This window comes from Panthera onca, chromosome D4 (genome assembly GCF_046562875.1).
Source record: "Panthera onca isolate mPanOnc1 chromosome D4, mPanOnc1 haplotype 2, whole genome shotgun sequence".
In the NCBI taxonomy this organism is placed as follows: domain Eukaryota; kingdom Metazoa; phylum Chordata; class Mammalia; order Carnivora; family Felidae; genus Panthera; species Panthera onca.
The window spans coordinates 25378387-25396611 of NC_138351.1; the positions used below are offsets into that span (position 1 = coordinate 25378387).

An 18225-nucleotide genomic window follows, 5' to 3' on the forward strand; every position below is an offset into this window, starting at 1 on the left:
GAAGAGCAAAGTTCATAATATGATTTTTTTAACATTTATTTATTTTTGAGAGAGACAGCACAAGCAGAGGAGGGGCAGATAGGGAGACACAGAATCCGAAGCAGGCTCCAGGCTCTGAGCTGTCAGCACAGAGCCTGACGTGGGGCATGAACTCACGAGCCCATGAGATCAGGACCTGAGCGAAGTCGGACACTCAACCAACTGAGCCACCCAGACGCCCCAAGAAGAGCAAAGTTCTTAAAGATGTTCTTATTTACAAGTAAATGTGAGAAAACATCAGTGATCCATTTAAAGAACATCCTTTTGAGGAGCAGTGACTTTGGAGGAGAGCAACCAGAGATTAAAGGAGGGATAAACCCTCCCCCAAGCCACACTTCGGCTCTACTGTTGGCTGCTCTGTTTGCTCCAACAATGCTCTGGTGCCCTTCTATCATAGTATTAGCACCTTGAATCTGTTTATGTGTGCATCTTCTCCACTAGACAGCAAAGGACCATATTTTTCTTTATCTCTGTATCTCTAATCCTCAGACCAGTCCTTAACAGAGGTGCTCAATAAATGTTTGTTGGATGGATGGATGGATGGATAGATGGAAAGATGTGAGGAGACACTTTCTTAATATTCAATTTTACCTTCAGACCAAAATCTTCTAAAAGATAAAGACCTTGAATCTCAAAATCAATATCTCTCCCTCAACCTTTCTCTTTCTCCCCCTCCATTTCCAGTAATACCAGAAAAATGTTTTATATTTAACAACCGCTCAATACAAAGGCTGGCATTCCCCACCCAGTGAGTGTACTAAAGAAAGACTGGGGAGAAAGAAGAAAGAAATCTTTAACAATAAATATTGGATAATAGCTTTAAAACCCTCCCTTTCTCTAATGGAGGTGCAATTTGGAGATAAACCTAAACCACCTTCCTCTCTGTGGCATATGATTAAAATCTGCTTTGTTCTTCTAATTTGCTCTTCTCAAATTACCACACTGCTGCTGGCGCTGCAAACTCAGACTTTACGGCTGCCCTTGAATTACTGTATAACTTTTCCTTTTTTTTTTTTCTTTTATTCAGCATTGAACCAAGAAGGTGCCACCTACAACCTGGTGGAGAAATTATGTCTCCAAACCCGGAGACAAAAGGTGCCGTTCAAGGTGTCCCTTCCACCCCCTGCGCCATGACACCGCTCCGCGTAAGTACATCTCCCTTGAGGTTTGGGAACACAAGAGGTGAAGTTCTCCTTGATAAGGCTCCAGGTGGTACTGAGTGTTTCTTCCATCCCTGACTCCAGGGATTTTATTATTCTTCTGTCTAAGCTTGCAAAACAAAGAGAGCCTGACAAGGATGTGGCAAGGGCCTAACTAACAAACGTTTGGTTTTCATATGCTTCCAGAAGTCCTCTAAATACCATGGTCTGAGATTGCTAAGAGTTCAACTTCCAGAGTCAATCTCAAAGCTACAAGCTAAATTACCATACAGGACAGAAAGAAAATTCTAGCAACATCATCCTTCCTCTTTTTTTTTTCCTTTCAATTTCTTAGGAGTTAATCTGAAATTTCAAAGTGCAAGCAAAGTTTATGCCAAGCCAAACAAGTAAAGAAAAAGGGAGGTGTCTTTCAACTATCTAGTTATGTGACACAGCAAAATATTCATAAATACACGATAAGTTGATCGTACTTTTCACGTGGATATACACCGAACCACATGTTGACGAAAAGAAAGTAGAGAAGAACTAAAATTGTGTCCTCAGATGACAGTTCTTTTTTTTTATGTTTATTTATTTATTCTGAGAGAGAGAGAGAGAGAGAGAGAGAGAGAGAGAGAGAGCGTGTGCAAGCGAGAAAGGGGAAGGGACAGAGAGAGAGAATCCCAAGCAGCTCCATGCTGTCAATGCAGAGCTGGATGTGGGGCTCGAACCCACGAACTGTGAGATCATGACCTTAGCCGAAGTTGGGTCCTTAACCAACTGAGCCACCCAGGTGCCCCTTCAGATGACAGTTCTAAAATGTCAATATGCAGGGGTGCCGGGGTGGCTCAGTTAAGAGGCCAACTTCGGCTCAGGTCACAATCTCATGGTTCATGAGTTGGAGCCCAACATCAGGCTCTGTACTGACAGGGTGGAGCCTGCTTGGGATTCTCTCTCTTTCCCTCTCTCTCTCTCTTTCTCTGACCCTCCGCCACTTGCACTTCCTCTCTCTCTCTCTCTCTCTCTCTCTCAAAATAAATAAGTAAATAATAAAATAAAATGTCAATATGCTGTCTTTACCCAGAGATGTGGTCAGTGTATGGCTTCTCCCTTCTGCTATTAGAAAAGTTGCCAGTGAAAAAGAATTGCAGCATTTAGGCTACCAAAGAAGATTCAAACACAAAATAATGTAGTATTTAAGCAGAGTAGGAGCAAACCTAAAACTCAACACACCAGACCCCATCCTACTTTTGCTAAATATGTGACCTTAGGGAAATCACATCACCTCTCTGAGACTGAGATTCGATTTAATCAACTAGCTAATGCACATCATTAACATACTACTCAAGGATATCAAGAGGCAGATGAGGGTAGAGAAAGGATGCTACTAAACAAAGAACAATAAATACCCAACACCACCGTAACACTGTAGACAACACCTACATACAGACACAGATCACAAGGACTAGAATTATTTTCAGAACAATGAGCAGCACTATGTATAGAGACCATCCCCCAAAATAACATCGGCTAGTAACATCAAGGAAGAATTATTAGCCAACTTATTAATGAGGTCTTCGGCCTCTCTTCTATTAATATTTTAAGACTGCTTAATTTTATTTTTTTTATTTTTTTTAAGTGTTTTTATTTATTTCTGAGACAGAGAGAGACAGAGCATGAGCAGGGGAGGGGCAGAGAGAGAGAGGGAGACAGGGAATCTGAAGCAGGCTCCAGGCTCTGAGCTGTCGGCACAGAGCCCGATGCGGGGCTCGAACTCACGGACTGTGAGATCATGACCTGAGCTGAAGTTGGAAGCTTGACCCGAATGAGCCACCCAGGTGCCCCAAGACTGCTTAATTTTATTACCAGTCCATTAGTAAATGATATTGTGTTTGAATTTTTAGTTTGTGTATGAAGATCCTGGTTCAGTCGATCCTTTCCAGGCCAATGTTTACCAGCAAGCCCTCATGCCTTAAAGCAACAAATTACACCTCTGAGGGGAGAGATAATAAACCAAACCTTAATCTGTTAACATACTAATTGCTTTCCCCTGCTATAGAATAATCACGCTTCAAACCTTAGCGTATATATTCAGACAAAACTCTATTGTGCATCTACAATCTGGTCCTTCTGTTACTGATATTAGATTATTTCTTGGAGCAATTACACAGAACTCGAATTTATTTTAATTAATAGTCACAATAATTCCCTGGGAACTAAGTAGAAAACAAAATTTGCTATAGGAGATATAGGAGGTATAAATTAATATTAAATAATAGATAAAGTATTACAGCATAACTCGCAAAGCTGCTCTTCATACAACATGTTTACTTTCATTTTGTACCAAGCTGGTAGGATTTTAAGATGTATTATCTGTTTAACGTTCGTGACACTGTCTCAAAGGGTGACTTCCCTGGAGTGAAAATCCGATGCTTTGTAACACAGAACCTTCAAGCTGAGAGAAGACTTTTTTCATTTGCTAGTCCAAGCAAGGAAATGAGGATGAAGAGCAGAAAAATGCTTTTACACTGGTAACTCTGATCTGGCTGTCATGCTTGCAGGAGAAAACGGAGAAGCCCCTATTCTGGTCCAAGTTGCCTCACAAAAGAAAAGCGGTCAAGCATTCTTGGGAAGAATTCCAGAGCTCATAATCCATTGGTTTGATCTACGAGGATGCCCCCAACAGAAAGATAGACAGAAAAGACCCATCCTGATGGTTTCACTTCACACTTCCATGGTTTCTATCACCACTTGTGTGCACACTAAAGGACTCCCTTATCTGTGTCTCCACACCAGACCTCTCTGCTGACTTTGTCTGCTTATTTCCAACTGTCTACTGGGAATTCTCCACTCAGATACCCTACAGGCTCCTCAAGGTTAAGAGCCCAAAATGAAACTCATCATCTCCTCCTCCTCCTCATCTTCTCAGGGCCAATTTTATGGGTGCATGACCCATGCTTAGAAGGGCCCCACACTTGGTTTAAAAGTCGACTGCTGCATTCTTGAAATTCTTAATTTTTTAACAAAGGGCTCCATGTTTTCACTTTGCAATGGGCCCCCAAATTATGTGGCCATTTCTCTCTTTCCTGGGGGGGGGGGGGGGGCAGTGAGGGGGGCAGGGCATGGCCATTACCTTTGTTACGGAAACAAACCATGTGGGACTGAATCCCGGATTCTCCCTTCCTTCATTTCTACATCTGATCATGTGGTTTCACGCTCCGGGTTTTATATCAAGCAAAGGCTCACCTTACTTGAAATGCCTTTTTCTCCTTCTTCAAATAATTGATTTCCACTTGTCCTTTAATTATTAATCAAGATCCATCTATACCAGAAATACTTACTGATGCCTCAGTCTGATACAGATGCCTCCTCTTGGTTCTTCATCTCCATATACCTGTCACTACAGCTGTCATTTTGTCCTTGTACCATTATCTTGTCTCTCTTCCCCCAAATGACTGGGAGCTTCTTGAAGGCTGTTTATTTTTTCTTTTTATGTCTAGTTACCCGCTCTGTACTCAGCATACAGAAGATATATTTGAAATGCTTATCAAATAAGATTGATGTTATTTCAAAACACTTCACTAATTCACTTGTAAAAATATAATTGTTCGATCTACACAATTGCTCTTTCCTCTTAGACTAAGCTTCATTTTTTTTTAAATGTTTATATATTCTTGAGAGAGAGACAGAGCACGAGCAGGGGAGGGGCAGAGAGAGTGCAGAATCTGAAGCAGGCTCCAGGCTCTGAGTTGTCAGCACAGAGCCCAACGTGGGGCTTGAACTCACGAGCCCGTGAGATCACGACCTGAGCCGAAGTCGGAGGCTTAACCGACTGAGCCACCCAGGCGCCCCAAACTTCATTTTTTTTTTAAGTTATCATCTCACTTCTCTCCTAAACCTTCAGGGAAAGCAACCAAAACAAACAGCTTCAGAGCCTATGTTACACCTCGAATGCATTTTTCACTGTCCTCCAGGGTCACTGTCCCCTGGGATCACTTCTGCAAGTGAGGACAGCTGGGTCCCCTCTGCCCCAGGGAGCTTCCAGGCACTGCTGGCTGACATACAATGATTTGTTTGTGCCAAGAAGTTGCCAGAGTTCCTCTGCAATGCCACTGAGAGTCCAGGATACAGGAAAGCAAGAGCAGGAAGTGTGGCCCAGAGAGACAAGAAGTCTCTTATTAACCCTGCGCCCCCATGTGCTCAACACTTCATCAGATTGGCCATCATAGGAAATCCTGCTTAAAAAACAATCTCGTTATTCGGCTGCAGCTGGGAGTCGAAAGGAATCAGGCCAGCCAGCATCAGTGTCTCATCAGTATTTCAATCTGTCATGATACACACACCTGGATGGATTCCTTTATCCATTCATTCACTTACTCAAACATTCACTGAACATCTACTAAGGGAAATGTGCCGGGTGAGAGGTTATCAAGGGAGATAAAAGCCAAAAAGTCCCCACACTCAAGGAAATGAAGAATTTCATTATGAGGGGCACCTGGGCGGCTCAGTCAGTTACGCATCTGACTTCGGCTCAGGTCACGATCTCACAGTTCATGAGTTCCAGCCCCGCGTTGGGCGCTGTGCTGACAGCTCAGAGCCTGGAGCCTGCTTCAGATTCTATGTCTCCCTCTCTCTCTGCCCCTCCCTCACTCATGCTCTGTCTCTCTCTAGATAAAAATAAAAAATAAAAATAAAAATAAAAATAAGAATTTCATTATGAGACAGATAAATTCCCCTAACTCCGTACCATTCCACAGACCGGTAACAGCAGCTTGTTAGAATGCTGGAAGCTTGTTGGAGATGCTGAATTCCAGGGCCTTCTGCAGGACTTCGTAGATGAGTTTTGTTTGTTTGTTTGTTTGTTTGTTTGTTTGTTTTATTCTGAGAGGGTTGGGGAAGAGCAGAGAGAGAGGGAAAGATAGAGCCAATCCCAAGCAGGCTCCACACTCCGTCACCACGAAGCCTAACTCAGGGCTCGAACTCATGCACTGTGAGATCATGATCTGAGCCGAACCCAAGAGTCAGACGCTTAATCTGCTGAGCCACCCAGGGGCTCCAGGACCTCCTAGATCAGCATATGCATCTTAACAAGAGCACAGAGGAGCCACATGAATTATCAGAGACTAAGAAGCATTTACACTTCCCTCCCAAGAGCTGAACACCAACTCTTTTGGGCCTGAATTAAGTTCAACTCTCACTCACAAAACCTGCCCTAACAATTCCTGACCATAATCCTACTTTTCCCCATTTCTAGACTCCAGGTCTGGCTCTCTGCTACTTCATAGAAGCAACATGAATCCTTCATCACACAAAGTGGAAATAAGGAGAAACTGGGCTATATATACCACATGCCTATCACTCATGCACGTGAACCTCATATTGGATTCTCTGCAGGGCAAACTCTGATATTTCTATTCATGCAATTTTTTTAAGTTTATGTATTTTGAGAGAGAGAGAGAAAGAACAAGTAGGGGAGGGGCAAAGAGAGAGGGAGACAGAGGATCTGAAGCAGGCTCTGTGCTGACAGCAGAGAGCCCAATTTGGGGCTCGAACTCATGAACCGTGAGATCATGACCTGAGCCAAAGTTGGATGCTTAACCGCTTGAGCCACCCAGGCACCCCCTCCATTCCTGCAATTTTTAAGTTTTCCCAAAATGCCTACTTAGAAAAAGAAGTAGAACTTAAGAGTTCAAGTGACTAATTCAAGTGACTTCATTCAAGTGGTTTACATTTTAAACTGTTAACCCATTGTTGCTGTACCCTTTCCAGTCAGAAGAGGGGTCTCAAAGTAAGACGTGGCTTTATCTAATTATTACAGTTGAAAACTGAAGATTCAGCTGGAGAGCAAGTTCATTTGGGAAATGCTTACTCCAGTGGAATCTAGTTTTGTCCTTCTCTTAACATTGCTACACACGCACAAGCACACACGCGTGCGCACACGCACACACACACACACACACACACACACACACACAAAGTACATAGTTACTAGTAAGAATTCCAAATACACATATACACATTTTCCATGTATACAATGGGTGTTTTTATTTAGTTGCTATCATTTCAAATACCTGTAACTTGTCAGGAATCTTCTGGAGGTCCAAGATACACTGGGAGTTCCATTTTGATTTATTTGTTTTTTTTTTTAATATTTCAATAAGTTCAGTAAATTCAGAGGCACCAAAACCTATAGTTCTTAAGCTTGTTGGTCTCAAAACTCCTGTACACTATGAAGGATCCCTAGAATTTTTATTTGGGTTGGATATATCAATTTCCTGAGAATTTTTTTGAATAGTGAATATTTTGAGTCATGCAAGAATAATAAACCCACTGCACGTTACCAAAAGTTGCACATTTTATGAAAAATAACTTGTATTTACAAAATAACTAATTTAATGAGAAAAGTAGCATTGTTTTACATTTTTGCAAAAATCTTTAATGTCTGGCTCAATAAAAGACAGCTGGATTCTCACATCTGCTTCTGCATTTAATGTGTTTCCATAGCACATATCATACAGCCTCTAGAAAACTCCACTGCACACTTATGAGAGAACGAGAGTGGAAAAAGCAAACAACATCTCCACAAGGATGACAAGACAATTCAATGGGGAAGAAAATCGTTTTTTCAAACAACGGTGCTGGGATAGCTGAATATTCACATGCGTAAAAATAAAGTTGGACCCCTATTTTACACCCTATACAAAAGTTAACTCTAACTGGATCAAAGGTGAGGAGTAGCTGTGTGCTACTGTGAATTATAATAAGAAATATATATTTTGTCTTTGTCCTCATTTCTGGCACAGAGCTCCTAAAACCCTTGTAATTTCCTAAGTGACGTGAGCAATAAAAGTATCTTTTGTTATGTTAATGAGGTGACTTTTGGAAATCCCCTGTGGATGGGGGCTGGTTGCCAGGAGAGCCGGGTGTTTAGAGAGGGTTGGAACTTGCAATCCCACTGCCCAGACCTCCAGGGAGGGGAGAGGAGCTGGAAATTGAGTTCAACCACCAATGGTCAATGATTTAATCAATCGTGCCTATGTAATGAAGCCTCCATAAAAACCCAAAAGGACAGAATTCTGAGAGCTTCCAGGAGATCGCTACTCCTTGGAGAGGATATGGAAGCTCCATACCCTTCCCCCTGCACCTTGCTCTATGTGTCCCTTCCATCTGGCTGTTACAGCCTTTTCTAATAAACTAGTGATCTAGTAAATAGAATGTTTTTCTGGGTTCTGGGAGCCGCTCCAGCAAACTAATCAAACTCGAGGAGGTTGTGGGAACCTCTGATCTACAACCAGTCAATCAGAAGCCTAGGTGACAGCCTGGACTCGTGACTGGCCTCTGAAGTGGGGGCGGTCTTATGGGACTGAGCCTGTAGGATGTGATGTTATCTCCAGGTAGACAGTGTCAAAATGGAATTGAATTGCATGTGTAGGTGGTGTTGGATGTATGGGGGAAAACCCTCTCTCCGTACAGTGGAATGGGAACCAGAACACTCTCAGGCTGTTAATGGGTACAGGTTTATTTGGGGGATGATGAAAGTCTTCTGGAAACAGACAGTAGTAATGATTGTACAACCTTTTGAATACACTAAAATCCACTGAAATGTACACTTTAAATTGGTAAATTGTGTTGTGTATAAATTATATATTAATACAATAATGAATCCAAAACCTAAAGGTAAAACTATAAAACTATTTAAAAAAACATAGGCAGAAGCCTTCATGACCCTGGATTATGAAATAGCTTCCTAGCTATGACATCAAAAATACAAGCAACAAAAGGAAAAAAAAAGTTGGAGTTAATCAAAGTTGAAAAACTTCTGACACCATCAAGAAAGTAAATTCTTTTGGGGCGCCTGGGTGGGTCAGTTAGTTAAGTATTTGACTCTTGATTTTGGCTCAGGTCATGATCTCGGCATCTGTGAGTTCGAGCCCTGTGTCGGGCTCTTGCTGACAGCTCAGCCTGCTTTGGATTCTGTGTCTCCTTCTCTCTCTGCCCCTCCCCCACTTGTGCTCTGTCTCTCTCTCTCAAAAATAAATAAACATTTAAGAAAAAAAGATTCTCTCTCTCTCTCTCTCTCTCTCTCTCCTTTTGCCCCTTTCCCCCACTCACATGCTCTCACTATCTCTCTCTCTCTCTTAAAAAGAAAAAGAAAATAAATAAAGTAAGAAGACAACCCACAGAACAGGAAAAATATTTACAAGTCATGTATTATATAAGTATCCACAACATATAAAGAACTCTTACAACTCAATAATAAGACAATCCAACTTAAAAATGGGCAAAGAATCCAAATAGTTCTCCAAAAAAGATATACACATGGCTCACTGGCACATGAAAAGATACTCAACATCATTAGCCATCAAGGAAATGCAAATCAAAACCACAGTAAGAATACCACCTCACACCCACTAAGGTGGTTATAACCAAACAGACAAGTAATAAAAAGTGTTGGCAAGGATGTGGAGAAATTGAAACCCTTGTACACAGCTAATGGGGATGTAAAATGGTGGGGCTCCTTGAGAAAACAGTTCAGAAGTCTTCAAAAAGTTAAACGTAGACCCAGCCAGTAATTTCATTCCCAGGCATACGCCCAAAAGAAATGAAGGTGTATCCACACAGAAATGTTTGCAGTAATGTTCACTGCAACATTATTTGTAACAGCCAAAAAGTGGAAATAGCCCAAATTTTCACCAGCTGATGAACTGGTCTAGCCACACACTGGAATATTATTCAGCAATAAAAAGGGAAGAAGCACTGATACGTGCTACAACGTGGATGAACCTTGAAAACATGCTTAGAAGCCAGGCACAAAAGCCCACATATTGTATGTTTCCATTTTTTTTTTTTATCAAACGCCCACAGCAGACAAATCTACAGAGACAGAAAGTAGATGAGTGGTTTCCTAGGGCTGGAAGGGTCAGGGGAAAAGGAGGGTATGACTGCTAAAAGGCACTGGGTTTCTTCTGGGGATGGTGAAAAAGTTTCAAAATTGATTGTGGTGATAGATGCACAGTTCTGTGAAGATATTAAAACTGTATACTTTAAGTAGGAAGATTTAAGTATGTGAATTACATCTCAATAAAACTATTCCCCAAGGAAATGTAAAACTACATTTTAGTATTACTTTGAAAATAGTTTGAACCTCGAAGATGCCCTGAAAGGATCTGAGGGACGTCCAGGGGTTCCCAGGGCACAATTTGAGAACCACTGACCCAGACAAAATATCTAGTGTGGGTATTATGGGTTATCTTCCTAGCGGCTATCTCCCCCTCTCTCTACCCCCCTCTCAAGAGAGCCTTGATTTTTAGGTATTGACCCACCCCCACCATACAGGCCACCAGCAGGAGGGAAGTTGACTCCATGCTGAGTCCCAGGGTCAGGTTCTGCTCACCTTAAGCTAATAAGCACATTCCCTCCCACTGACTACAGTCAGTGGTTCAGGGATGGGCATGTGACAGGGATGGGCGTGGCTGCAGGACTTTTGCTTGGAATGCTGGGTTGGAAGTCGTTTCTCTCTGCCTCTGGAGAGTGTCCCACGAGAAGGTGAGAACTGACACTACCATAACCATTCCCTGCCAGTATGAGGATAAAGCCTTACAAAAGGCAGGATGGGGGCGCCTGGGTGGCTCAGGGGATTAAATGTCCAACTCTTGATTTCCACTCAGGTCATGATCTCACGGTTTGCGAGTTCAAGTGCCACATCAGGCTCTGAGCTGGCATTGCAGAGCCTGCTTGGGATTCTCTGCTTCTCCCCTGCTCGCTCTCTATCTCTTTCTCTCAAAATAAATAAACATCTAAAAAAAATTAAAAAGAAGGCAGGATCATCCTTGAATGAAGCCCTTAACTCAAGACTTCTGGATATATGATCCAGCAAGTGTCCTTAATGTTAAAGTCAGTTTGAATTAGAATTTGTTAGATGTCGTTACAAGCACCCAGCTGATATACTGTCCAAATGATGTGGAGCCAACGATATTACATTCACTCTGCAGTCAATACACTTTGCCTTTGCTTTGAGGACATCAAGAGATAAGATCTTAGCAGACCATTGAAATAACATTACTTTTTTATTCACAACATACTTAATATAAAGAGCTGGCCCATATAATCTAGGCTTAAAAACGTCAGAGCGGGGCCACAGTATTTCACAAAGTGCCTCCCCCTTCTCTTCCTTTTGTGTCTGATTTTCAGTGGACTCTTAATGGCATTCTAGATGAGTCTGATAGAGAAAAGTGTTGGAGTGTCCTTATTATCAGAAGAGGTGTGGCTGTCGATTGGACCTAGCTTGGATTTCATCACCAGGACCATCGTGGGGCCTGATATTCAGCATATGTGAATGTTTGCATGCGATCATCCAGTTCCTGTTCCAACAGATAAGAAAAAAAGGAATAAACTACTCTCTTTTTTCCCCCCAGATAAATTAATTAGAATAGTGTTCTACATTTGGGTGATTTTTTTTTTTTTAATTTTTTTTTTTTTAATGTTTATTTTATTATTTTTGAGACAGAGACAGAGCATGAATGGGGGAGGGGCAGAGAGAGAGGGAGACACAGAATCCGAAGCAGGCTCCAGGCTCTGAGCCGTCAGCCCAGAGCCCGACGCGGGGCTCAAACTCACGGACCGCGAGATCGTGACCTGAGCCGAAGTCGGACGCTTAACCGACTGAGCCACCCAGGCGCCCCTTGGGTGATGTTTTAACCTTTACAACATGCTCTCATATACGTCACCTCAACAACCCAATGGAGGCTGGCAACAAAGAATTATTGTGCCTATTTCACAGATGGACAACAGGAGGCATAGGGACCTGTTTAAGGTCTTGCATAATCATAAAATGATGGAATTTAGGCTTAAAGACATTAGAGCCTAAGCTAAAGTCTCCCCACTACTTAGAATTACCTCGACTATAGCTTCACATAATAATAATAACAGTCAGTATTTTTTCAGCTCTTACTAGGGGCCAGGTACCAAGCATTACAACAAGCCCATGCGGTCTCTGCTATTGTTATCCCCACTTTACAGATGAGCAAACTGAGACCCAAATTGGGAAAGTGACTTGCCCAAAGTCACCTGGCTAGGCAGTGGTCGAGCCAGGGTTCCAACCCAAGCAAGTAGTACTCCAGAACATAAGCTCTCAGCCTCTTCGCCATATGGCCACTTCAACAAGAGTAGAGCTCTGCCAGCTGTGCCTCTGCGACATTAGATGACTCGGAGCTGCCCAGAACCCACCAGTTCAGTAAGGACTGAAGTGCCATTTAACAACACAAGCAACAAAGGACAATCCAACAATTTTTCCTATTCTGGAATATGATCATACAAAGGTTACCTCTAGTAAGCCATGGCTTACATAACAGCTCATTAAACTCTTCTGACAATTTTATTGTAACAATAATTGCAACTCAATCTGACCAATTCTGAAAGACGCAACAGCTCTCCCTGCCTCAGAAAGACCACAGACATGCACGTGCGAGTACCCCCCCCACACACACACACGCACTTCTCCATTGCTTCCATAAGGTCAAAGCCCACCTCCCACTATAGAGAGTGAAGAGCGAAGCTACCAGACACACATGTTCCTAGACTCTTTTGAAGCTAGGGCACGGGTATATGATCCAGTCCTGGCCAACAAGATCTGACAGGAAGACTGAGGGGGGCCTCTAGCAAAGGTCTTCTTCTGTGATAAAAAGAAATGCACGAGGAAGTACCACCTCTTATATCGCGGATACGGTAGTGCCTGACACATCCACATCACATCCACAATGCCCGCAGCCACCTTATGATAATGACCACTCTAAGCAACAGAGCTGATGTGCTGAGGATGACAGAGTGGAAAGACCGAAAGCACCCGGGTCCATGCAGAACCACCAGACAACTCTGCAACTGCCCTACCTCTGGATTTCTCATTACAGAAGACACTTAGTGTACTTATTATTGAATCCACTTCAACTTGGCCACTCTCTCACTTGCAGCCAAAAGCACCCTAACTCTCAAGTCTCAAGAGGCAGCTACAGAGAAGGAAGAGCTCTGCATTTTTAGTCCAACAACCTGGGTTCTAAGCTACTTCGTTGCCTGGTAACCCAAATAGCATAATCTCTATAGGCCTCTTTTTCCATTATCTATAAAACTGAGGTGATACTCAATAACACAATAACATCAATAAAAGGGAGAGAAGAAAATCATGAGATGAAGTGTATCCAATCCCTTTGTTAACAATACTGTTCCACTCCAGTGCAACTGGTCTAGGTAATGATTAAACCAAACTTATTAAATTGGAACCGTCCATCTAACCCAACTCCCTTATTTCACAAAAGAGGAAACACTGACTACAAATGTCAAGTGACTTGCTCCTTGTCACCAAACTGGTTGGTAACATAATTAAACCATGTATCTCCCAATCCAGTGTTGTCACGCTCCTGTCATGCTGATAGGTAATGAGCTAGATTAAATACTGGGCGTTCATTCAATCAACAAGTGTTTATCGAACACAATTATATGCCAGGTACTCCTTCAGGTATTGGGGAATCCTTAATGAACAACAACAACCTCAACAAAATGTTCCTACCCTGCGAATTTAATAATCTACGAAGGAAATTATTCAATCTACATTTATAAATATTTATTGAGTGCCTAATGTGTGTTAAGCACTATGTTAGAGTTTCTGTTCAAACACAAATCAAAGTCCCCAGCCAATTCCAATGACATCAACCATGTTTACCAGGCTTTGCTAAAGAGTGTATCATGTGAAAAGTCTACATTTTACTCAATAAAAGTCAGTATTGAAAAATGACAAGTTCATTAGAAGGAGTTATGAATAACCATGCCAGCATCTGGGGGGGTGGGGGGGGAAGTGGATACAATGGGGGAGGTGGCTAGCTAGGACTCCACTCTGCTAGAAGCAGAAAGACTGAATAAAAGAGGTAAGAGTTAACTCATGTCCTTTTACACTGTCCAGACTTCAAGGATTGGCTCAGTGGGAAAAGCCTAGTAGGGAGTATTCGGCAACTCCTTCCTTTCCCCAGGCCTCCGTCTGGTGCCTTACACTCTCTTTTTGCTCCCTGTCCACTTGGAATTCCTCTTCCCCAGCCCTAAACAGTCATACCCTAATGACGTGATGGGACAACATCCTAAACTCCGTGGAAAGAGACAGAGCAAGTGACTTTCAGCAGCTCCCCTGGAACAGATACCAGGCAGCTGACACTGGGGCCATTAGGTTGTTTCTTTGAAAGTTTTCCTTGTCAATAAGCACTCCAATTATCTACTTTGGAAAAGAATAATTAAAAGCTGTTGTTTTGCAAAAACAAAAACAAAAACAAAAACAAAAACCTTCATAACTCATATGTTGTGCAGATTTTGGAGGGAGGATGAATGTGACAGTGCACATCCTTCTTTATCTTTGCGATTCCCTGGAACAGAGGGGAAAGGCAAGCCAGGAAAGATGAAGGGATGGATTCCCTAGGGCATGTACTAATAACTCCAATAGTTCTTTTTTCAAAATACCATTTTGTTCTAACTTTAAACAAATGGAAAGTTCTCTGTGACCCTGTACCCAGAAGGGCAATTTCAATTCCTGGACTTGAAAAAGTCTAGGAAGGCAGAAGGTCCAAAACTATCAATATAGGATCTTTAATTCATTTCAATTGGTTAAATAATAATCACCATTTGCAGGCAGAAGGAGCAGAAAAAGATGTGCCACAAAATGAAACATTTGACTTTTAAGCAATTCCAAAGTCAACATTTTGGAATATAGCACATTAACCCTCTTTGGCATGGGTTGGGCCATATAGACTCTTAACTTTCCAAACTATTATTAGACCTGCTACCATTTATTGTTTCCCAGGACACCAGGCAACAAATACATGTCCTTTGGGGACTACTTATCTATTCTGAGGAAGACTAAGTCCCAAAGGAGATAAAACCCAGTGGTGTCAACTCCAAGTGGAACAGGACTGTGCACACAGAGGACTGAGAGCAGAGGAGAGCTCAACATTTCCACTCTGCTGCTCGCCCCTCTAATGTTTACATATTCAATGTGGGTTAAAGGTTCTGTACATCCATTCTAGGACCTAAAGCAAAGTGCTCAAACAACTATCTCTGGATCACAAAACAGTACATGCCAAAGGTTTCTGTGCAACCCTGAGGCAGGAAAAAAAACTGCCTAACCTGCTAATCCTTTTATTATTAAGTTTAGCAGCACTGCTTAGCTCAGAATGAAATTCAAGATCCTCCAGAAAATTCACTAGGAGCCTACTCTCCTGGGAGATCATGGGGCACCACATTCCTGCCTTGAAACTTGTCCCGCTGTCAGCCTGCAAATTAGTTGCCACTGTCTCTGTGTCACAAACTCCCACTGGCAAACAAACAAATAAACGGGAAAAACCTTTCATTCATTCATTCACTCATTCATTTAGGGGTTAACACAGCCAGAGACCTATTCCTGCCGCTGAGAGACGCTGCCCCCATTCATCTCCCAACGGAACTCGGTAGTGTGCTCTGTATTTAAAATAACAGCTCAGTCCTGGAGCCTCAAAACTCAGGTAGGAGAGAGAGGAAATCCCCGAGATAAAAAAGCAAACAGACTTAAAAGTCAGAAGCTAATCGTGCTGAGCCTTGACACGACCTTTCCAGATTGTGCGCGCCTAGTGGGTCAAAGGAGAGGGCACACGTTTGCCTACATATACGCTCACCGAAAGTGTGCGTGCGTGTGTGCGCGCGCGCACACACACACACACACACACACACGCACACACACACACCCTTGCAGCTCACACTACATCTCCTGCAAGCTCAAAAGCACTTACTACCCGAGAATGAGGCTGCCAGGAAAGCTACCTTCGCCCAAAGAACTCTTGCTTCTCCAACTTGGGAAGGAGCACTGTCCACCAATATTCCAAGGGGCGCTTCTTCCCCGGACCCAAGTCCTGCAAGGCTCCCTCTCTGAGAGTCTCACAGCCCTTTTCCTTTCTCTGAAACACACGGATTTCATGATTCTTTTTGGGGAATCCGCGTAGCGCGCGCCCCATCCCTCAAGGCTGGAGCCTAGGTCGGTCCAGCCGCTCTCACTCCCGGGAAACTTCCCCGCTGCCCCACGCGGAGAAGTATAGGCCATCGGTAGGAGGGCGGCAAGGAGTGAAAGTGGGTCCCTAGGGCTGAGGCACCTTCGGAGCCTGGGAGCCCGAGAGAAATGAGTGAACCCGAGCTGGTGCATGCCTTCTCCACGTGGAGGAAGGGAAGAAAGAATGGGCGACACGCAGGTGTCCCTCTCGGCTCTCTGAGCTCCCATTTCGTGGCGTGGTAAGGGACAGAGGGGTTAGTCTCTTCCAGGGAGCAGCTGCCCGGAGCCCCCAGCCTAGGCGCAGCGAGACGTGCGCGCAGCTTGCACGCCAGGGAAGGGGCCCCAGCGCGGATAACGCGCCCCATCCCTGGGCACTGCTCCCAGTCTCACAGGGCGGGGAAAGAGAAATCTGGCTTTCCAGCAGGCCCTCGCGCGGGTTCCTCCCCCGTGCCGGCGCACGCCCACCCGCAGAGGCCCCCGCGCCCTCGTCAGGGGCAGCCCGCACCTGGATGTGGCAGGAGATCTCCGAGTCGTCCAGCAGCCGGATGGTGCATTTCATCTCCTGGCTGAGCGATTTGATGCTGGAGCTCCGAAAGTGGATCATTTTCATGGTCCTCCTGCCTCTCGGCACACAGTGGCAAGAGGCGAACATGCACCGCGGCCCGGGGGAGCGAGCGGGAGGCTCGGGGCCGGCGTGGCGCTCGCCCGCGCGGACAGACACACTCGCGCACACACCGTCCCGGACACCCGGGTGCGGTTCAGCCCTGGGACAGCGGCGGCGACGGGCGCCTGCGGCCACACATGCCCGGCGGCCGGGGCGCGGCGGGCGGGTCCCTCCTCCCCTCCCCTCCCTCGCCTCCGCCTCGCCGGCTCCTATCCCCGCCTCCGCCCGTCGCGCGCGCTCCTGCGCCTCCCTCCGCCCGGGCTAGCGTGCAGAGGATGCCCCGGGCCCGTGACCCTGGGCGGGCGCGCAACGCACTCACTCCCACGCGCGGGGAGCCGCGGGAGGAGGAGGCGGGGAAGGTTGGCGCTGGTGGCCCGAGTGCCCTGGCAGTGGCCTGCTTCGCCGCCGCCGCCGCTGCGTCAGGCTGGGCCTGGCCGCCTCCTCCCTCTCTGGCCGCGATCGCTCTGGCTCCTGGTCACGCTCGTCCCTGCCCTGGCTCCCCCACGCGCCCGACAGCGCCCAGCTCTTCTCGCCCCCAGGGACCCGAATGCGGGGTGGGGGGGGCGGTGGAGGGCGAGCCTGACCTACACCCGCAGGGAGGATTCCACCACGGGAGAGGATTATTGGACCGAGGACGAACCCCCCTCCCCCCGAAAGTGGCATGAGGCCCTGGTATGGCTACCCCAGGAATATGGCTAATAGTGACAATCTCTATACTCATGGGTATTTTTAAAAAGCCTTTATTTTATTTAATATTAGCTAGGAGTTCATCTCCCTTATAAAAAAGAAAGAAAGAAAGAAAGAAAGAAAGAAAGAAAGAAAGAAAGAAAGAAAGATAGAAAGAAAGAGAAGAAATCAGGGACGCCTGGCTGGCTCAGTCAGCGGAGCTTACTACTCTTGATCTGTGGGTGGTTAGTTCGATCCCGCGTTGAGGGTAGAGTTTACTTTAAAAAAAAAATTTTTTTTTTAAAATCTGAGCCTTTCTTAAGAAATTTCTCATTTATGACTCTCAACATGTCCGTGTGATCTTTGGTAGCAGAACCTTAGACCTAAGCAAGAGGATCCTTATCCTGCCAGTCCCCCTTTAGGGATCTGTCTCCTTCTCGCCCCACTCCTCACCCAACCCACCCCATCCCCGGACCCATTGCTTAGGAATGGAGATGTGTCCGGTTCCGTTTTATTTTTTTTTTTTTCAACGTTTTTTATTTATTTTTGGGACAGAGAGAGACAGAGCATGAACGGAGGAGGGGCAGAGAGAGAGGGAGACACAGAATCGGAAACAGGCTCGCTCCAGGCTCCGAGCCATCAGCCCAGAGCCTGACGCGGGGCTCGAA

At 44.8% G+C, this 18225-nt stretch overlaps 1 protein-coding gene across 2 annotated transcripts in view; it reads right to left on the reverse strand.

The window, feature by feature from the left end:
• The window catches only part of FRMD3 (FERM domain containing 3), a 310403-nt gene extending 293351 nt beyond the window's left edge, over window positions 1-17052 (reverse strand). For both annotated transcript variants that reach the window (XM_060609959.3, XM_060609958.3), the window contains exon 1: window positions 16733-17052. In XM_060609959.3, coding sequence (XP_060465942.1) covers window positions 16733-16879 — 147 coding nt within the window. In that variant the 5' untranslated portion in view covers window positions 16880-17052. The remainder of the gene's footprint in view (window positions 1-16732) is intronic.
• Between the last annotated feature and the right edge of the window lie 1173 nt (window positions 17053-18225).